This window comes from Mauremys mutica, chromosome 15, assembly GCF_020497125.1.
Source record: "Mauremys mutica isolate MM-2020 ecotype Southern chromosome 15, ASM2049712v1, whole genome shotgun sequence".
NCBI lineage: Eukaryota > Metazoa > Chordata > Testudines > Geoemydidae > Mauremys > Mauremys mutica.
Genome location: NC_059086.1, coordinates 19,808,048 through 19,829,540, shown reverse-complemented (window position 1 = coordinate 19,829,540; position 21,493 = coordinate 19,808,048). Strand labels below are relative to the sequence as shown.

General features: G+C 56.9%; 1 protein-coding gene across 1 annotated transcript; it reads left to right on the top strand.

Moving 5' to 3' along the window:
• Window positions 1–5,777: 5,777 nt before the first annotated feature.
• LOC123350567 (leukocyte immunoglobulin-like receptor subfamily B member 3) lies at window positions 5,778–10,652 on the top strand. Its single transcript, XM_044989200.1, has 4 exons — window positions 5,778–5,808; window positions 6,794–7,084; window positions 7,893–8,117; window positions 10,522–10,652. Exons 1-4 carry the CDS (start codon window positions 5,778–5,780, stop codon window positions 10,650–10,652), a joined length of 678 nt encoding a protein of 225 aa, XP_044845135.1.
• Window positions 10,653–21,493: the final 10,841 nt, after the last annotated feature.

Below are 21,493 nucleotides of genomic sequence, written 5' to 3'. Positions count from 1 at the left end.
GGGTGGCTGAGGGAAGGCACATCCCCATACAATACTCCGATAATGGGAGTGCCTAAGCCTAATGGACAGTATCGGTTGGTCCAGGACCTGAGACAGATTAACAAGTTAATAGAAGCCCCCTACCCAGTCGTCCCGAATCCCCATACAATTTTAGGCCAGGTACCTAAAAAACACAGCTGGTTCTCGGTCATAGATTTAAAAGACGCCTTCTTCTCCATTCCCCTTGATTTAGAATCTCAAAAGTTGTTTGCCTTTGAGTGGGAGGATCCGGACACCCACTACAAGGCCCAATATCTCTGGACCGTTGTCCCACAGGGGCTTACCTGTGCGCCTGAGATTTTTGGCAGCCAGCTAAAAAGGGACCTGGCCCCATTCCTGGCTAACCACCCTGCATGTAACATAGTCCAGTATTGTGATGATCTGCTCTTGAGTACTGAAACAAAGACAGCCTGCAAGGAGCAAACCATAGAGCTCCTCAATTACCTTGGGGAACAAGGATATAAAGTTTCAAGGGAGAAAGCTCAATTGGTTAAGCAGCAGGTCACCTTCCTTGGATATCACCTCTGACAAGGGAGTCGTAGTCTGGGTAAAGAACGAATCCAGGTTATACTTGATAGCCCTCAGCCCCGGAATCCCCAAGAATTAAGGGCATTTCTGGGACTGACTGGCTTTTGTCGGCTTTGGATCCCCGACTATGGGGGAAAAGCCAGACCATTATATGAGTCCTTGACTAAGGAAGGTTTGCTCCACTGGGTATGGACCAAGGAAATGGAAAAAGCATTTTGAGAGCTTAAAGAAGCCTTGGTTCAACCTCCCGCTCTAGCCCTCCCAGATTCCCGGAAACCATTCACCCTATACGTTCATGAGAGAGGAGGGGTGGTGGCTGGAGTCCTGTGCCAGAGGTCAGGACCAACCTGGCGACCTATTGGATACTATTCAAAGGTCTTGGACCCTGTCGCCAAGGGATGGCCTGCCTGTTTACGGGCCGTCGCAGCGACCGCCCTCCTCGTTCAGGAAGCCGAAAAGTTAACCCTGGGTGGGGATACTGAAGTTGTGGTCCCCCACGGGGTGCCTCAGATACTGGGAACTGGTGCTGGGGAGAAGCATCTAAATCCCAGTCGACATACTAGATACGAAGTAGGGCTCTTGTTGGCCCCCAATCTGACCTTTAAGACAGTTAGTTCCCTTAACCCGGCCACCCTACTGCCCGATCCCCAGGTCTCCTCGGAGGCCGGTCCTACTCATGACTGTATCGAGGTCCTGCAACAAGAGACCAAACCCTGACCTGATCTTTCAGACCTGCCCTGGCCCAACCCCGATGTTGAGGGATATGTTGACGGGTCCAGCTATGTGGTGGATGGCAGGTGGTACACTGGAGCGGCAGTAGTGATTAAGGGAAAAGAAATATACAAGTTTAAACTTAGCCCTAATTTGTCCGCTCAAGTGGCGGAGCTGGTGGCCCTTATCGAGGCCCTCCGTTTAGGGGCCGGGAAAACCCTTAACCTATATACTGACAGTCGGTATGCCTACATGGTGGTGCATGCACATGGGATCCTATGGAAAGAAAGAGGATTCATTACGGCCTCAGGTCAAAAGATTGCACATGGATGCCTCATTAAAACACTGCTCGAGGCCCTGATGCTCCCTCTCCGGGTCGCTGTGATACATGTGCGTGCCCACGGGAGGGCCCCTGAGGCCGAACAGCGAAGGTATAATCAACTGGCTGATCAGGCCGCGAAGGAGGCCGCCCGAGACGGGGCCTTATGGCTTCTCATGGTTCAAGATACTGAGACTAAAACCCCTCCTCCCCAATACACAGCCGAGGAAATAGGTCACGCCCAGGCCGCAGGAGGCCGGCAGGATTCCTCTGGATGGTGGAGACTGCCTGGGGGAGAGATTTTTGTCCCCAGGCCAGTACTCCAGGAAATTCTCCAGCTCATGCATAAAGAGGGACATCTGGGGTCTGGGGCAATGGTTGATTTGGCCACCAGGTCCCTTAAAGGACTGGGTATGCACATGGAAGCCCAAAGAATTGTTAATAACTGTGCCGTCTGTCAACAAACAAACCAGAAGGGATGTGGCCCTCCTGCCCCGATGGGAGGTCGACCATGGGCTATGTTCCCTTTTCAAAGGTGGCAAGTTGATTTCGCTGAGATGCCCCCTTGCAGGGGCTATAAATACCTGCTTGTATTTGTCGATCAACTTACCGGATGGGTGGAATGTTACCCCAGCCGGCATTGTCAGGCCCGGGCTGTCACCAAAGCCCTGTTACAGGAGATACTTCCTCGTTTCCATCTCCCCGAGGTAATTGAGTCTGATAGGGGAAGCCACTTTGTCTCACAAGTGGTCCAGCAGGTATCCCAGGCCCTCGGCATACAATGGAAACTACATACACTCTGGAGGCCGCAAAGCTCGGGTCAAGTAGAAAGGATGAATAGAACTCTCAAAGATACTCTTACTAAAATATGCACAGAATCTAGCTTGAAGTGGCTCGACGCTTTACCACTCGCCCTCACCCGCATTCGAAGGGCCCCACGCAAGGGTCTTAAACTTTCGCCCTTTGAACTGGTCTTTGGGTTTCCTCCCCGAATACTCATCCCAGGATTCCGGGAGGATGTAACCTGGGAAGTGGGAAATGACTTACTATGGAAACAGGTTTCCGGGTTGCAATCTGTTTTGTTACAGCTACATCGCTACGCGGCACCTTTCCAGGCCCTTCCCTTGGACCAGACTGTACATCCATTCCGGATCGGTGACCAGGTCCTTGTCAAGAAGTGGAAGCGCGACCCCCTTACGCCGAGGTGGGACGGTCCACATACCATTTCGCTCATCAGCCAAGCCGCAGTTAAAATTCTCGGGAGCGACAAATGGACACACCATACGCGGGTTAAGCGGTTCCTGAACCCGAACCTGGAAACCGACTCAACCAAAGAGGACATCAGCCCTCTGTCCGCCCCGGCTCCGGAGGCCCGGGGTGGCACGGGTGAAGACACCATCTGGGAATATCAAGGACTTGACGGACTGAAAGGACTGTTTAAGAAAAAATGATAATGAACTTATTATTGATACTATTGCTTATGTATTCACACTGCTACTATGGTTGGGAAAATAGGTTTATGCAACTAGGGGAAACAATAGCGAATTCCTTCAATCTTAGCAGCTGCTGGGTTTGTGGAGGTCCAGGGGATTGGAATGAGTGGCCTTGGGTAGCCCAGCCAGTACAAGCTAAATGGTGGATTAGTAATTTAAGTATAGTCCATGATGGAACGGGAAGTTGGACTGAGGATAGCAGTCCTTGGTGCCTCTATTCTTCTGGAGTAGGGATCCTTTGTCTCAATCGGACACGACGAGAGGGGGTGTATGTGGGAGAAAGCCGATGTGACTGGACCCTATCTCTAGGATATGACTGCTACGATCACCCTAGTTGCCATACGTATGACTGTTCTAAATATCAAGGGCGATGGAACCACACCCACGTGAAACTCACTAATCATAGCTGGGTAAGATGTTCCTACCAACAGCATACTGGCGAGGGTTGTAAGGCCGTAGGACTGGATGGGTTCTTTGATGCCCTCTTTTTAAGGTGCCAGCGCGATAATACCACCAGTAAGGACCATGTGGTACGCTGGTATCAGTGGGCATGGCAACACTCTAATGGAACTCGGGTAACCCATTTTAACCATTTTTGGTCTACAACCAATAGCCCTAAATTCGGTTGTAATTGTGCTTGGAGGGAAGGGGCTGGGGCGTGGAAATGTGAATATTGTAATCCCGACGGTACGTCCATCGTACTAGGGGAGCCCCTAGAAATGGGTAACTCTTTATACTATGAAGAGCCGGGCCCCGAAGACTACCCCGAGACCTGGGAGGGTCCCTTTGCAAAGGGAAAATGAGCCCTAAAAGGCCACTATTGGATATGTGGACAATACGCGTACTGAAGATTGCCTCCAAATTGGTCAGGAATATGTTACATCGGATACATTAGGCCCTTGTTCTTTCTACTACCCCAGATGCAGGGAGATAAATTGGGAATTAAGGTATATGATGATCTGATTAGGGAGAGGCGGTCTGTGGATTCCTCATTGACCGCTGGAAGCTCCCAAACATGGGGAGCTCAGGAGTGGCCCCCTGAGAGAATTATAAAACATTATGGACCAGCTACATGGAATCCAAATGAATGGATCTCAGGGGCAAGGGAGCCCATTTACAACTTAAATCGGATAATTAGGCTGCAAGCCATCTTGGAAATAATAACTAATCAGACGGCTGCGGCTCTGGATCTTTTAGCCGATCAGTCCACTCAGATGAGGAATGTGATTTATCAGCACCATCTAGTTCTTGATTATTTGCTGGCAGAGGAAGGGGGAATCTGTGCAAAATTAAACGAGTCTAATTGCTGTTTACAAATAGATGATAATGGAAGAGCGGTAAAACAAATAACAAAAGAAATGAGGAGGTTAGCCCATGTCCCGGTCCAAACCTGGGGTGGGTGGAATATGGATTGGTTCACGTCCTGGTTGCCGCAACTGGGATGGCTCCGAGAAGGCTTTCTTCTCTTTGTACTCTTTATTACAACCCTATTAACCCTAGCTTGCTTTGCTCCCTGTGTAATTGCATTAGTCCGATGAATGGCTAATCAAGTTATACACCAACAAATGATGGCCCTATACCAGCCAGTGAAGGCTGAAGATTGGGGACCATAAGGCTCTCAAAATGCTTTTTAGGGGGGAATCTTGTTAGGCCCAAAGGCCGAAAAACATGTTTATCTCAGCTCATGCTTGTTATGTTATCTCAGCTCTTGCTTGTTATCCCAGTCATGCTTATCTCAGCTCTCCTCGTCGTTTCCCATGCACGAAGCTGCACGTATACAGGATGTACAGAATATATATGAAAAGGGGAGTGAGCTGAACGGATGCGTCTTGACCCTGGGAAAGGAATGTGGAGGACGGGAAGTCAAGCAGATGTATCCTGATTACTACCAAAAATGAATTTAAACAATGCATAGGTTAGCAGAATTTACACACGCGAAGTTGTTTGTCTCTGTGTATAAATAAAGCCTGCCTGTGCTTGTATGGTGTGTCTCTTCTCTGGCACTAGCCAAGTAGAGCATCCTCTCAGCTGACTGACTAATAAAGGGCCTGGTATTTGTCCTCTTGTCTCTCCGTGCCTGCTTGGGGTAATTGGGCAAGCTCCAGGGGGAACGAGCCCATTTGGCTAACAATTGAAATGTAACAAGCACAGAAACTGTTTCCTTCCCTTGTCAAATCTTTCTTTGTAAACTTTCCCTTTACGTTTAACACAGAACTGTTCTGTATTTCCTTGTGTTTTAAGTTATCTCTGCTGCCGTCTGATCGCTCACTTCCAGTTCCAAGTGAGGGGTGTGGTTGATTGGTCGGTTTGTAACTCTGAGGTTCTACTGCAGTGGTCAATGGAAGATTGAAGACAAGACCCTGTGGTCTCCTGGCTCCCAGCCCGATGCACCTTCCCCAATGCTGAGGGTGACCTCTCCCCACAGAGACATAGAGAATCTGGGAGCAGCATGATGCTTGGCCAGGCTGATGGGCCCAGGGTTTCCCGGGTTTTGAAGGGATCTTTGCTTGCTTTGGCTGCCCTAGACTTCGCCTGCCGATTAGAACGTGTGACGGACGCAGGAAGAGACGAGACATCGTCAACTTCCTGTAGCTGGAGCCACCAGCTGAGTTCCTTATTTGGGGCTCAGTGGAGCTGGACACTGGGGTGTTGGTGGCAGCACTGAGGGGCCCCTTGCTGCCCCCATGATGGCATCTGCTCTCACCGTCCTCTTCCTCGGTGAGTAACGGTGACAGCCAGGGTGTGTGCCCATGGGGGGGAGGGTCTGAGACCAGGGCGTGGGCCCATGGGGGGTGGGGGGATGGCAGAATCTGATCCAGGGCATGTGTAGGATCCAGTCCCTCTGGGATCTGGTCACTAACCAGCTGTCTCCCTCCAGGCTGCTGGCTGGCCGGGCACAGCGGGGTGTGGGGAGGTGAGTATCAGTCTGTGGGGAGGAGGGTAACATCAAGGATGGGGGAGGGGATACGTAGGGTGGGGAAAAGAGGAACTGAGCCCTGAACCTTCCCCAAAACTCAACCCAAACTCGCCCTGGGAGCTCAGACCCGGCCCCGTTCTTCTGTGCTCTCCCCCATGGAGTAACTAGGAGCCGAATCCGGCTCCCAGGGTCTGATGAAGCAGCTGGGAACAGTCCCTTGGTTCAATGTCCTATGTCCCCCCCTAGGCTGAGGATCGGGGAGGGAGGCACGAGGATTTATTTCAGCTCCTACAAACTCTAACAGGGCCCGTCCGTGGGCTCTAGATCCCCTCGAGGAACCAAAACGTTCCCGGTCAGTGCAGCCGTGGGGAGAACCCCCCAGATCTGCCCCTGTGCCCAGATCCACCCCCAACAGCTCCCTCCCCTGCACTCACAGCCCCCCGATTCCCAAGGCCTGGGGAAAGGTGGGAGTTGTGAGGCTCCTGCCAGTCACAGACTCTATTTCCAACCCCGGGGCAGGGGGCAGAACTGGAGAGGGGGGCACTGGTCAGGCTCCCTGGCTGGCCTCAGGTGGGGTTGCGGGGAGGGTGGGGCAGGTGATGTCTCATGGAGATGGATCCTGAGCTAGGTCTGGGTGAACCCCCTGCCCCCGAGCCCCATGGACAGTCCCTGGTAGGGGACAGACTCCTAGAGAGGCCGAATGATGGATGGACTGAAATGGGGTGGAGGGGAGGAGGCGGGGGGCTGTGTCTCCCCTGTTTAACTCCTGTCTCTTGCTGAAAGCAGGGCGTGAATTTCTCAAACCCACCATCCGGGTGAGCCCCAGCAGGGTGGTGGCGCTCGGGGGAAGCGTCACCATCCGCTGTGAGGGTCGGTACCCGGGCATGGAGTTCATTCTGCATAAAGCTGGACACCCGAACCTGGAGGTGCAGTTGGTGCCTGATGGGACCGTGGCTGAATTTCCCATCCCCAGTGTCAGCCGGGAAGATGGAGGGAGCTACACCTGCGACTATCGCTCCATAACAGAACCACATCGCTGGTCGTATCCCAGCGACCCCGTCGAGATCATTGTAGCAGGTGAGGGGCCTGGCTCAGTGTCCCGTCTCCCAGCCCCACACGCAGTCAGATCCTCAGGGGGTCTCTGCACAGATGGGATGCTCAGATCCCGGCTCTGCCCTGAGCCCTGGGACCAGCAGAGGGGACGCCTGGCCAGGGACAGGACGGAGTCACTGGGGGGTTCCCAGCCAGGGGGGAGCAGCAGCCACTGGAGATTTGGGACAGAGGAAGGGGGGATCCCTGCCCCCAGAGGGAGCTGCAGAGCAGGGGGGGCCTTTCCCAGGCCACACATCACTTACAGGGTGATGGGTGAAGCTGAAGGTTTTAAACCTCAGTGTATAGTAGAGACTTGCACAGTCCCCTACAAGTCGGTGGTGGTGCTGTGCACAGAACCCAGGAGTCCTGCCCCACATCCTCCCTGCTCTCCCCACTAGACCCCACTCCCCTCCCAGAGCCAGGGACAGATCCCAGGAGTCCTGGCTCCCAGCCGTCCCAGGAGAGAAGCCAGGGAGTGACTGGACCCTGGAGACTGGCCTGGCCTGGCACCCGCCGGGGAGCAGAGCTCTGGGCCCCAGGGGCTGGGGTTGCTCCATGTCTCATGCTGTGAGCCCAGGGCCGAGGGGAAACTCTGGCCCCTGTGGAAAGGGATCCAGGAGCCCGTCACCAGGGCCGCCGGGTCTGACCCACCACTGAGGCCGCATGGTGAGGACGGGTCCCAGGAGTGAGTGACGGGGCCTGTGTCTCACGGCCTGTCTGCTTCCCACTGCAGAGCCCAGCTACCCCAAACCCAGCATCTCCCTGAGACCCAGCGGGGGGGTCTCTCTGGGAGGAGCCGTGGCCGTTCGGTGTCGGGGGCAGCGCCGGGGCGTGCGGTTCGTGCTGAATAAAGAGCAACGTCATTTCCCACCTGTGGATTCGGATGGTTTGGGGGTTGAGTTTCCCATCAGCAACGTGAACCGGGAGGACGGCGGGAGCTACAGCTGCTCCTATCACAGCAGATTGGAGCCGTTCGCCGTGTCGTACCCCAGCGACCACGTGGAGCTGGTGGTGAGAGGTGAGGGGCCCGGCTCGGCGTCCCCGTTCCCAGCCCCACCCCCAGCCAGACCCTCACGGGGCTCGGTGCCAATGGGACGCTCAGAGCCAGGCTCTGCCCTGAGCCCTGACCCTGCAGAGGGGACGCCCGGCCGGGGAGGGGGGACGGAGTCACTGGGGGGTTCCCCAGCCAGGGTGGAGCAGCAGCCCCTGGAGACTCGGGGCAGGGAGGCTACTTTAACGCTGCCCCTTGTGCGTAGGGACCGGGAGTCGCTATTTAATCCCGTGATCCCATCCGCTCTGTTCTCCAGGCCCCGCCCCAGGCAGTGCCCCAGCCGGGGCTGAATGAGGCAGGGGCTGCAGGAGAAGTGATGGCTTGGTGGACACGGCACTGGGCTGGGACCCAGGAGATCTGGCCCAGATCCTGGCGCAGCCACAGACTCTGTGTGACGGGAGCACGTCGTGGTTTTCAAAAGTGTCCTTCCTTGGGCTGGGGCTCAATCTTGGGGGATCTCAGGCCAAGTGCCCACAAACCGAGATGCCCACAGTTAGTGGAGATGTCTGCAAACGCTGACCTCAATAGCCTGGATCCTTGTGTTGGGGGAGCATGTAGGGCCCCCGCCATGGTCAGGGCCCCTTTGTGCCAGGCGCTGCATAAACACAGAGTGAGGAGACAGTCCCTGCCCCTGGGAGCTCACTGAGGAAAGTGAATCTGTCTGTGCCTCAGTTTCCTCCTGTGTAGAATGGGGATAATGACACATTCCTGCCTCCCTTCCTTGGTGGAGCTCAAGCCCTGCAGTGCCGGGCGCCAGAGACCAGCCTGTGAGTCGCTGTGTCAAAGGCAGGCTGGATTCCAAGGACTAGGGAGCCGTGGGTCGGTGTCTGTGGGGCTGGGAGCCCAGCTCACAGGGTCGGGATTCTGTTTTGGGGGAACTCTGGGATCTGGGAGGGAATCTCTGCCTGGTGGGCCCCTGGATCTGCCCGTGGCTGGGGGAGCCCGGGCTGGGTGGGTGCCTGGGTCTGGCTCTCACAGCCTGTCTCCTGTGCGCAGATCCCAGCTTAGCCAGACCCTCTATCTCTATGAGCCCCACTGGGGTCACCGCCCCAGGGGCAGACGTCACCATCCGGTGTCAGGGGCAGCGCCGGGACGTGAGGTTCTTCCTGCACAAGGCTGGAGACCTGAACCCGCAGCGACACATGGACCCTGCTGGGGCCGGGGCCGAGTTCCGCATCCCCAGCGTGGGCCGGCAGCACGAAGGGAGCTACAGCTGCAGCTACCGGCCCCGGTCAGAGCCCTTCGTCTCCTCGCAGCCCAGCGACCCCGTGCAGCTGGTGGTAGCAGGTGAGGGGCCCAGCTCAGTGTCCCTGTTCCCATCCCCACACCCAGCCGGGTCATCAGGGGGCTCTGCACCAATGGGACGCTCAGAGCCAGGCTCTGCCCTGGACCCAGCAGAGAGGACACCCGGCCCGGGAGCGGGGACAGAGTCACTGGGGGGTTCCCCAGCCAGGAGGGAGCAGCAGCCACTGGAGATTTGGGGCAGAGGAAGGGGGGATCCCGGCCCCCAGACGGCTCTCCCTGCTCCGGGGATGCATGGAGGGGTCAGGGCCCAGTGGCTCCCTATGGCACAGGCCCCAGCCACACAAACACCCTGTCCCCCCGGGAATAACAGTGATGATTGAAGCTGAGTTTTGGGGGTGGGGTGGCAATCGCCAAGTCAGTGTTTCAGCCCCTCCCCCCACCTCAACAGACACTGGTTCTATTCCCACAGGGGGAACCGACCCGACCCAGCCTGGAGTGGTGCCGCCGGGTACAGGTACATGGGCTGGGGGGGAATCACCATCGAACCAGCCCTGGAAGGCTCATGCTGCCGAAGGACCTGCCCCTGGGGGATGGGGCTGGTTAGGTGTGATGCAGGAAGTGACTCTTGGTGCATGAGCCCAGACACCAGGGGATCCCAGACACCAGACCCCCAGCTCCTCCGGCACCTCCTGCCCTGTAGGTTGCTTCCTGGAAGCTACTGGGGGGTCCCAGGAGAGGGACAGGACCTGGGGGCCTGGCTCTGGGGTTGGGACCAGCTGGGTGCCCAGGCAGGGCCTGCGACTCGGGTTCCCAGCTGTCTTGTTTTTGACCCGCACACCCGGTTGCAAAGGGACCCTGGCGCACTCCAACCCCCTGCCCAGCCCGGTGAAAATGAGCGAGTGAGTGAGGGTGGGGGAGGGCGAGCGACGGGGGGGGTGTGTGGAGTGAGTGGAGGTGGGGGCTCGGGGCAGGGGCAGTTCGTCCACCAGGGCAACCGCCTTGTTGGGGAAGCTGAGGCCCCGGAGCTAGACCTGCCGGATGGGGGTTAGGGGCTCCACTCCCAGGGCAGCGCCAGCTGCTGATCTCCCCGTCCGAGCCGCCGAGTGACTCTCCCCTTCCCCCACAGCAGCCCCCCTGGGGCGCCCGGATTTCACCAACACCAACATCGCCCGCCTGGCGCTGGGCGCCGCGGTCCTGCTCGTCCTGGGGCTGATCCTGGCCGAGGCCTGTTACAGCCGCCCGAGGGGGGCGCCCTAGCTGAGGTGACCCCTTTGTCGCTCGCCTCTCGATCCTTTTTCCAGTGTCTCCACCTCCTTTCTAGGGAGCGGTGACCAGAACTGGACACAGCTCCCGGCCTGCCCAGCGCCGAGCAGAGCGGTTCTCACCAGCCGGGACATGTGCGCTGCACCTCTGGTAGTGCAGCCGCACGTTGCATTTGCTTTTGTCTTGCACCGGCATCGCGTTGCTGACTCACGTCGAGGGTGCGATGATCCGCCACAGCTCCCCGCTCCGTCCCAGCAGCGCTGCTGCCAACCCAGCTACCCCCATCCTGCATTTGTGCAATTGGTTTTTCTTCCCTACATGCAGCACCTCCATTGACTTTCGACCAGCTTGGAAAAGAGACGACTAAGGGGGGATACGATAGGGGTCTATAAAATCATGACTTGTGTGAAGAAAGTAAATCAGGAAGTGCTATTTACTCCTTCTTGTAACACAAGAACTAGGGGGCACCCAATGAAATGAATAGGCAGCAGGTTTCAAACAAACTACAGGAAGTATTTCTTCACCCAGTGCACAGTCCACCTGTGGAACTCACTGCCAGAGGATGTTGTGAAGGCCAAGACCATAACAGGGTTCAAAAAAAGAACTAGATAAGTTCATGGAGGACGGGTCCATCAATGGCTATTAGCCAGGACGGGCAGGGATGGTGTCCCAAGACTCTGTTTGACAGAAGCTGGGAACGGGCGACAGTGGATGGATCAGTTGATGATTCCCTCTAGCGCACCAGGCACTGGCTACTGTCGGCAGACAGGACACTGGGCTGGATGGACCTTTGGTCTGACCAGGTCTGGCCATTCTTACCTTCCTGCATCTCCCCATCTGCTGTCATGTCACAGTTCTCATCTGACCTCTCCATGGCCTGGCACCACCCCCATCATTTTGCACATCTCTCAATAGTTCAATGGATAAAAATGCTCAAACCGCATCATTCTGTGCCACTCTGGCCCTTTCACTCAACACAAATCTCCTGTAGGTGCCTGGAGCCCCGGCCTGGCCCCTCCCAGCACCTCTCCAGCAGCGCAAGAGGGGAAATGCCTGACAGTAAACACTGCTGTGACCCGTGGGGATTGTTAAGCAAGAAGTGAAGCGCTGCCGAGCGCCGAGGGGCTGGAAATGCCCGGCTGGCCCGTGCCGCAGAACAGCCCCGGCTGGGGGGGCACCCACCGATTTCCAGTCGGGTCGGTGCCGGGAGCGCGCAGGGAGCTCGCCTGGGACGGGACCAGCTGCAAAGTACCAGGGCCCCGACCTCCTTCCCATCGCCTGAGCGCTGGGGAGCGTCTCATGCTGCCCTGGGCTGGGGGCAGCCAGCAGGGGGCAGCGCTGGACACACACACACACACGCACACACCAGCAGAACGCGGTGCTGGACACACACCAGCAGGGGGCACAACACACACACACACACACACACACCAGCAGGGGGCTGGATGGACATATGCAAGTGGGTTCCCAGGGGGGGCACCAGCTGTTCTCACCGGACCCCCTAGTGGGGCAGCCCCCCCCCCCGGCAGGATCCCCCCGCCCACATCACTGCCCAGCGCAGGGGCCGGCTCCGGCTGGGGCTGCCCTGGGGGAGGGGCAGGGGAAAGGGATCCCCCCGAAGCCCCATCAGCAGTGACCCGGATTCACACCGGGCCCCATTGTGCAGGGTGGCAGTGGGACCCACATGGGCCCTGTGGGGCGGGGCCGTGGGAACAGGACACAGACAGAGCCTGGAATGATCCCGGCCGGAGGGTGAGGGGGTGGGGCGCCGCCTCTGTTTGCTGGGAGGGTGACAGGACACTGGGCTGGACGGACCTTTGGTCTGACCCCGTCTGGCCGCTCTGTGTTAGGTGTGGTCAGAACCACAATATGGAAGAGGGACGACCCCAGGGAAACCCCAGCAGGACCCATCCCGCTGGCGACGCGTCTCCTGAGAGGTCCATGGAGCCGAGGACACGGTGGGGAGGTGACGATGGCCACGGCTGTAATTCTTGCCCAGGGGTTTGCAGGATTCTCTCTGCCAGAGTAATTGGAACTTTGCTTAGCGCTGGGGCCAGCACTGACGGCCGGGGAGAGCGCCCCCTAGTGACCTCTGCCACCCCGCCCTGCAGCACAGCGCCCCCTAGCAGTGCCCTGGGGCATCAGGGCAGCGCTGACTGCCAGGGGAGAGCCCCCCTCTCCTGAGCCCTCCTCCTGCTCCCTGCACATAGTGCCCCCTAGTGCAGCAGTGGGGTCTTGGGGCCTGATGGGTTAGAGCAGGTGGCCTGGGAGCCAGGACTACAGGGTTCTAGCCCTGGCTCTGGGAAGGGAGTTGGGTTTAGCAGTTAGAGAGAGGGAGAAATAGGAGCCAGGACTCCTGGGTTCTCTTCCTGGCTCTGGGAGGGGACTGGGGTCTAGTGGTTACAGCAAGTGGGAGGCTGGCAGCCAGGACTCCTGGGTTCTATTTTGAAGGCTGGGCACCCCCCCCCCTTCCCTCTCAGGAGCCAGTTCCTAGCCTCCCAGGGCACCTTTGGACCCGGGCGCTTGCCAATCCTGGCTGGGATCAGGGAGGGGCAGCGTGGGTGGGTGTGACCCAGCAGTCTGGGCACAAGGAGTGCATGGGGTGGGGGTGGCAGGGGCTGGACGGGGAGCTCCTGGGGGGAGGGAGGGAGCATCAGTGTTGGGGGCACCTGCCTGAACTGGACAGGAAAGGAGAGGCTGTCACTGGAGGCTGAATAAGGAGCGAGGGGCCCTGGCTGTCACAGACTCACAGATCGTGCCCACTCTTGGGCCCGTGCGGTCCGTGGGGGGTGCCCCTTTCAGTGCGACAGCCCTTCTCAGGGGTCCACTCTCTCTCGGGGTCTGGCCCCTCCACCTCCTGGAGCCGCCCCTCTCTGAGCCTTAGCACGTCTGTCTCTGCCGTGGGCCCCTCAGGGAGTCCACTCGCTCTGGACCCCCCGGGGCCTCCTCACCCCCAAAAGGGTTGATGCCCTGTGATCTCTAGCCCGTTGCGACTCTCAGCCAGTGTAAAACAGGAGGGTTTATTGAGAGTTGAACCCAGCACAGGAAACTCTCAGGGTCTCAGACCTGGCCTCCCTCAGCCCAGCACATCCCAGTCTCCCTGCAGCCAGGTGGGCTCTGCCTGCTCCCCCCTCCAGCCCAGAGCCCCCCTGCTTCCCAGCTGGGCCTCCGATATCCCCAGCCCCAAGCCCCCACTGTCCATTGTCTTCTCTCCAGGGAAACAGGCTCATAAACAGGGTGGCCTGGGCCTCCTCTCCTCTCAGCCCCACTCTGGCCCCTCTGGCTGGAACCGGCTGGTTAAGTCACCAGGGTCCTCTTGTCACAGCCCATTGTCCTCCCACTGGCCAGAACTGGCTGCGACTCCTGAGCTGGGTCACCAGGTCCCCAGTCGCTGGGGTCTCCATCCTCCAGGCCATTGGCTGGGGTCCCAAGTTCCCTCTCCGGTCCTCTGTACCCACAAACTCCCTCTCCCCTCCCCTCATTAAACCAGTAACACCCGGGGACACTGAGTCCCACCCCCTCTGCATGCAACCCACTGGAAAACCAAAGAAAAAGCAAGAAAATCCCCCACTTCGTCACACAGGTCTTTCAAAAGTTTACAACTCAACGTTGACTTCATACAACTGAACATGGACTTGGCACAGCTTTGAAACTTAGCTATGCCGTAGAAAAATGCTGATTTTAACCAGCTGAATTGGAACGTAACAAGCACAGAAACTGTTTCCTTCCCTTGTCAAATATTTCGTTGTAAACTTTCCCTTTACATTTTTAGCTGTTTAGGTTTAACACAGAACTGTTCTGTATTTGCTGTGTTTCACTGGTCTACATTTTTTGAGAAGTCGTCTGCTTCAGAGATAAAATGTGCTATTTATTATGTATTTTGATGTGCTGAATTCAAATATGACAATTAAAACAACTAATTGGCTACTGTTTCTAAGATATTTAAGTTTTTACATTTTATGTCTATGTATATTGTGTAGATAGTAGAGTTTTAATCATAAATTGTAAACCTAGGTCTTTTCATGTGTTTATGGTTCCTTTACATGATAATATTTCACCTTTCCTGTTTATGTAACACTTTAAAAATCAGCAAAAGAGTTATATAAATAAAATTTATTATGAAACAAAAGGCAAAAAGCTATTATGTGCATAGTTTAGTCCTATTCAGTGTCTACTCGGCGCTTCTTGGCTTGGGTCTTGTATTCATTAAATGGAGCATCTCTTGTCACTGTCCAGCAATAGTCTGCAAGCATTGATGGGCTCCATTTGCCCTGATAGCATTTCTCCATTGTTGCAACGTCCTGGTGAAATCGCTCGCCGTGCTCGTCGCTCACTGCTCCGCAGTTCGGTGGAAAAAAATCTAGATGAGAATGCAAAAAATGTATCTTTAGTGACATGTTACAACCAAGGCTTTTGTATGCCTTGAGGAGGTTGTCTGCCTTGTTCTTTCCGAGAAAATGTATTGCCACTAACTGGAAGGCTTTCCATGCCGTCTTTTCCTTGCCACGCAGTGCATGGTCAAATGCATCATCTCGAAGAAGTTCACGAATCTGAGGACCAACAAAGACACCTTCCTTTATCTTAGCTTCACTTAACCTTTTTCCACGGAGGTACTTGAAAGCTGCTTGTGTTTTGTCAATGGCCTTGACAAAGTTCTTCATCAGACCCAGCTTGATGTGTAAGGGTGGTAACAAAATCTTCCTTGATTCAACAAGTGGTGGATGCTGAACACTTTTCCTCCCAGGCGCCAATGACTGTCGGAGTGGCCAATCTTTCCTGATGTAGTGGGAATCTCTTGCACGACTATCCCATTCGCAGAGAAAACAGCAGTACTTTGTGCATCCAGTCAGCAGACCAAGCAAGAGAGCAACAACCTTCAAATCGCCACAAAGCTGCCACTGATCTTGGTCATAGTTTATGCACCTCAAAAGTTGTTTCATGTTGTCATAGGTTTCCTTCATATGGACTGCATGACCAACTGGGATTGATGGCAAAACATTGCCATTATGCAGTAAAACAGCTTTAAGACTCGTCTTCGATGAATCAATGAACAGTCTCCACTCATCTGGATCGTGAATGATGCTGAGGGCTGCCATCACACCATCGATGTTGTTGCAGGCTACAAGATCACCTTCCACAAAGAAGAATGGGACAAGATCCTTTGGACGGTCACGGAACATGGAAACCCTAACATCACTTGCCAGGAGATTCCACTGCTGCAGTCTGGAGCCCAACAGCTCTGCCTTACTCTTGGGTAGTTCCAAATCCCTGACAAGGTCATTCAGTTCACCTTGTGTTATGAGGTGTGGTTCAGAGGAGGAGGATGGGAGAAAATGTGGGTCCTGTGACATTGATGGTTCAGGACCAGAAGTTTCATCCTCTTCCTCTTCCTTGTCTGACTCAAGTGAGAATGATTCTGGTGCATCAGGAACCGGCAGTCCTTCTCCGTGGGGTACTGGGCGTATAGCTGATGGAATGTTTGGCTAATGCACAGTCCACTTTTTCTTCTTTGACACACCTTTCCCAACTGGAGGCACCATGCAGAAGTAACAATTGCTGGTATGATCTCTTGGCTCTCTCCAAATCATTGGCACTGCAAAAGGCATAGATTTCCTTTTCCTGTTCAACCACTGGCGAAGATTTGTTGCACAAGCATTGCAGCATATGTGTGGGGCCCACCTCTTGTCCTGATCTCCAATTTTGCAGCCAAAATAAAGGTGATAGGCTTTCTTAACCATAGTGGTTATACTGCGCTTTTGTGATGCAAAAGTCACTTCACCACAAACATAGCAGAAGTTATCTGCACTGTTCACACAAGTACGAGGCATCTCTGCTCACTTTGGCTAAACAGAAATGTGTCCCTTTGCAAAATCAAACACTGACAAATAAGAGAGCACGACACTGTATGATTTCTAGAGCTGATATAGGGCAATTTGTTCAGCAGAGTGATGTAAGCTTCGTTATGATTGCATGATCCATGACTTCTAGGAATAACATGATGCAATTCATATCATGTATGACGCAACACCAGCTTCAGATTGCATCATTCATTGTTTTGCTTAAAAAGCAAGTACTGTCCAAACCCAGTCATAGATTTATTCATAGATCCAGTCAAAGATGTATTTTAGTCATTTCTGGTTTAAACTGAGATCCCTTCCCTTTATAACTCACTTATCCTCCGCCATTCCCAAGTCAAGGGTCGTATATACTGACCCAATAGCATAACTTGAAAACTAGAGCCAATCAACAATTTTAAGCATCATTTTTGTTCTCAGTGACCCAGAATTAGTAAAGTTTGACTACATTTATTCAGAAGCATTTTGGCTGTAGAGTAGTGTTATCTCTGCTGCTGTCAGATCGCTCACTTCTAGTTCCAAGTGAGGGGTGTGGTTGGTTGGTCAGTTTGTAACTCTGAGGTTCTACAGTAGTGGTCAGTGGAAGATTGAAGACAAGACCCTGTGGCCTCCTGGCTCCCAGCCCGATGCACTTTCCCCAGTGCTGCAGGGTGCACTGAGGGTGACCTCTCCCCTCTCTCCACAGAGACATAGAGAATCTGGGAGCTGCATGATGCTTGGACGGGCTGATGGGCCCAGGGTTTCCTGGGTTTTGAAGGGACCTTTGCTTGCTTTGGCTGCCCTAGCTTTTGCCTGCCGATTAGAACGTGAGATGGACGCAGGAAGAGACGAGACATCGTCAACTTCCTGTAGCTGGAGCCAGCAGCTGAGTTCCTTATTTGGGGCTCGGTGGAGGTGGACACTGGGGTGTTGGTGGCAGCACGGAGGGGCCCCTTGCTGCCCCCATCATGGCAGCTGCTCTCACCGTCCTCTTCCTCGGTGAGTATCAGAGACAGCCAGGGCATGTGCCCATGGGGGGGAGGGTCTGAGACCAGGGCGTGTGCCCATGGGGGGTGGGGGCGTGGCAGAATCTGAGTCCAGGGCATGTGTAGGATCCAGTCAATCTGGGATCTGGTCACTAACCAGCTGTCTCCTCTCCAGGCTGCTGGCTGGCCGGGCACAGCGGGGTGTGGGGAGGTGAGTATCAGTCTGTGCGGAGGATGGTAACATCAAGGACGGGGGAGGGGATGCATGGGGTGGGGAAAAGAGGATCTGAGCCCTGAACCTTCCCCAAAACTCAACCCAAACTCGCCCTGGGAGCTCAGACCCGGCCCCGTTCTTCTGTGCTCTCCCCCATGGAGTAACTAGGAGCCGAATCTGGCTCCCAGGACCTGACGAAGCAGCTGGGAACAGTCCCTTGGTTCAATGTCCTATGTCCTGCCCCCCTAGGCTGTGAGGATCGGGGGGTGGGGGAAGGCCCGTGGATTTCTTTCAGCTCATACAAACTCTAACAGGGCCCGTCCGTGGGCTCTAGATCCCCTCGAGGAACCAAAACATTCCCGGTCAGTGCAGCCGTGGGGAGAACCCCCAGATTTGCCCCTGTGCCCAGATCCACCCCCAACAGCTCCCTCCCCGGCACTTACAGCCCCCCGATTCCCAAGGCCTGGGGAAAGGTGGGTGTTGTGTGACGCCTGCCAGTCACAGACTCTATTTCCAACCCCGGGGCAGGGGGCAGAACTGGAGAGGGGGCACTGGTCAGGCTCCCTGGCTGGCCGCAGGTGGGGTTGCGGGGGGGGGGAGGCAGGTGATCTCTCATGGAGACGGGTCCTGAGCTATGTCTGGGTGAACCCCCTGCCCCCGAGCCCCATGGGCAGGCAGTGCCAACCCTGGTAGGGGACAGACTCCTAGAGAGGCCGAATGACGGATGGACTGAATTGGGGTGGAGGGGAGGCAGGGGGCTGTGTCTCCCCTGTTTAACTCCTGTCCGTTGTTGAAAGCAGGGCGTGAATTTCTCAAACCCACCATCTGGGTGAGCCCCAGCAGGGTGGTGGTGCTCGGGGGAAACGTCACTATCCGCTGTGAGGGTCAGGACCCGGGCATGGAGTTCATTCTGCGTAAAGCTGGACACTCGAACCTGCAGGTGCGGACGGTGCCTGATGGGCCCGTGGCTGAATTTCCCATCCCCAGTGTCGGCCGGGAAGATGGAGGGAGCTACACCTGCGACTATCGCTCCATAACGCAACAGAGTCGCTGGTCGTATCTCAGCGACCCCATCGAGATCATTGTAGCAGGTGAGGGGCCCGACTCAGCATCCCGGCTCCCAGCCCCACACCCAGACAGACCCACAGGGAGTCTCTGCACCGATGGGATGCTCAGATCCAGGATGTGCCCTGAGCCCTGGGCCCAGCAGAGGGGACGCCTGGCCGGGGATGGGACGGAGTCACTGGGGGATTCCCAGCTAGGGGGAGAAGCAGCCACTGGAGATTTGGGGCAGAGGAAGGGGGGATCCCTGCCCCCAGGGGGAGCTGCAGATCAGGGGGGCCTTTCCCAGGCCACACATCACTTACAAGGTGATGGACGGAGCTGAAGGTTTTAAACCTCAGTGTATAGTAGAGACTTGCACAGTCCCCTACAAGTCGGTGGTGGTGCTGTGCCCCCATCCTCCCTGCTCTCCCCACTAGACCCCACTCCCCTCCCGGAGCCAGGGACAGAACCCAGGAGTCCTGGCTCCCAGCCCTCCCAGGAGAGTAGCCAAGGAGGGAATGGACCCCGGAGACTGGCCTGGCCTGTCACCCGCCGGGGAGCAGAGCTCTGGGCCCCAGGGGCTGGGGTTGCTCCGTGTCTCATGCTGTGAGCCCAGGGCTGAGGGGAAACTCTGGCTCCTGTGGAAAGGGATCCAGGAGCCCGTCCCCAGGGCCGCCGGGTCTGACCCACCACTGAGACCGTGAGTGAGGACGGGCCCCAGGACTGAGTGACGGGGCCTGTGTCTCACGGCCTGTCTGCTTCCCACTGCAGAGCCCAGCTACCCCAAACCCAGCATCTCCCTGAGACCCAGCGGGGGGGTCTCCCTGGGGGGAGTCGTGGCCGTCCGGTGTCGGGGGCAGCGCCGGGGCGTGCGGTTCGTGCTGAATAAAGAGGGACGTCATTTCCCGCCTGTGGATTCAGATGGTTTGGGGGTTGAGTTTCCCATCAGCAACGTGCGCCGGGAGGACGGCGGGAGCTACAGCTGCTCCTATCACAGCAGATTGGAGCCGTTCGCCGTGTCGTACCCCAGCGACCCCGTGGAGCTGGTGGTGAGAGGTGAGGGGCCCGGCTCAGCGTCCCCGTTCCCAGCCCCACCCCCAGCCAGACCCTCACGGGGCTCGGTGCCAATGGGACGCTCAGAGCCAGGCTCTGCCCTGAGCCCTGACCCCGCAGAGGGGACGCCCGGCCGGGGAGCAGGGACGGAGTCACTGGGGGGTTCCCCAGCCAGGGGGGAGCAGCAGCCTTGGAGACTCGGGGCAGGGAGGCGACTTTAACGCTGCCCCTTGTGCGTAGGAACCGGGAGTCGCTATTTAATCCCGTGATCCCATCACCTCTGTTCTCCATCACTCGCCCCAGGCAGTGCCCCGGCCGGGGCTGAATGAGGCAGGGGCTGCAGGAGAAGTGGTGGCTTCGTGGACACGGCGCTGGGCTGGGACCCAGGAGATCTGGCCCAGCTCCTGGCGCAGCCACAGACCTTGTGTGATGGGAGCACGTCATGGTTTTCAAAAGTGTCCTTCCTTGTGGGGGGGGCTCAATCTTGGGGATCTCAGGCCGAGCGCCCACAAACCGAGACACTCACAGTTAGTGGAGACCTCTGCAAACACTGTCCTCAATAGCGCTGGATCCCTTGTGCTGGGGGAGCATGTAGGGCCCCCGCCATGATCAGGGCCCCTTTGTGCCAGGCGCTGCATAAACACAGAGTGAGGAGACAGTCCCTGCCCCTGGGAGCTCACTAAGGAAAGTGAATCTGTCTGTGCCTCAGTTTCCTCCTGTGTAGAATGGGGATAATGACACATTCCTGCCTCCCAGGGGGTGACTCCCTTCCTTTGAGGAGCTCAAGCCCTGCAGTGCCGGGCGCCAGAGACCAGCCGGTGAGTCGCTGTGTCAAAGGCAGGCTGGATCCCAAGGACTAGGGAGCCGCGGGTCAGTGTCTGTGGGGCTGGGAGCCCAGCTCACAGGATCGGGATTCTGTATTGGGGGAGCTCTGGAATCTAGGAGAGAATCTCTGCCTGGGGGGCCCCTGGATCTGCCCATGGCTGGGGCCGGCCAGGGAGGCCAGGGCTGGGTGGGTGCCCAGGTCTGGCTCTCAGTGTCTGTCTCCTGTGCACAGATCCCAGCTTACGCAGACCCTCCATCTCTCTGAGCCCCACCGGGGTCACCGCCCCAGGGGCAGACGTCACCATCCGGTGTCAGGGGCAGCGCCGGGACGTGAGGTTCTTCCTGCACAAGGCTGGAGACCTGAACCCGCAGCGACACATGGACCCTGCTGGGGACGGGGCCGAGTTCCGCATCCCCAGCGTGGGCCGGCAGCACGGAAGGAGCTACAGCTGCAGCTATCGGCCCCGGTCAGAGCCCTTCATCTCCTCGCAGCCCAGCGACCCCGTGCAGCTGGTGGTAGCAGGTGAGGGGCCCGGCTTGGTGTCCCCACACCCAGCCGGGTCATCAGGGGGTCTCTGCACCAATGGGACACTCAGAGCCAGCCTCTGCCCTGGGCCCAGCAGAGGGGACACCCAGCCGGGGAGCGGGGACGAAGTCACTGGGGGGTTCCCCAGCCAGGGGGGAGCAGCAGCCACTGGAGATTTGGGGCAGAGGAAGGGGGGATCCCGGCCCCCAGACGGCTCTCCCTGCTCCGGGGATGCACGGAGGGGTCAGGGCCCAGTGGCTCCCTATGGCACAGGCCCCAGCCACACAAACACCCTGTCCCCCCGGGAATAACAGTGATGATTGAAGCTGAGTTTCGGGGGGGGCGGCAATCGC

Coding starts and splice junctions, on each gene's coding strand:
- LOC123350567 (XM_044989200.1), top strand. CDS start 5,778: ATGGCATCTGCTCTCACCGTCCTCTTCCTCG. Junction 5,809..6,793: donor TCTCACCGTCCTCTTCCTCG/GTGAGTAACGGT, acceptor TGCTGAAAGCAG/GGCGTGAATTTCTCAAACCC. Junction 8,118..10,521: donor CGTGGAGCTGGTGGTGAGAG/GTGAGGGGCCCG, acceptor CTTCCCCCACAG/CAGCCCCCCTGGGGCGCCCG.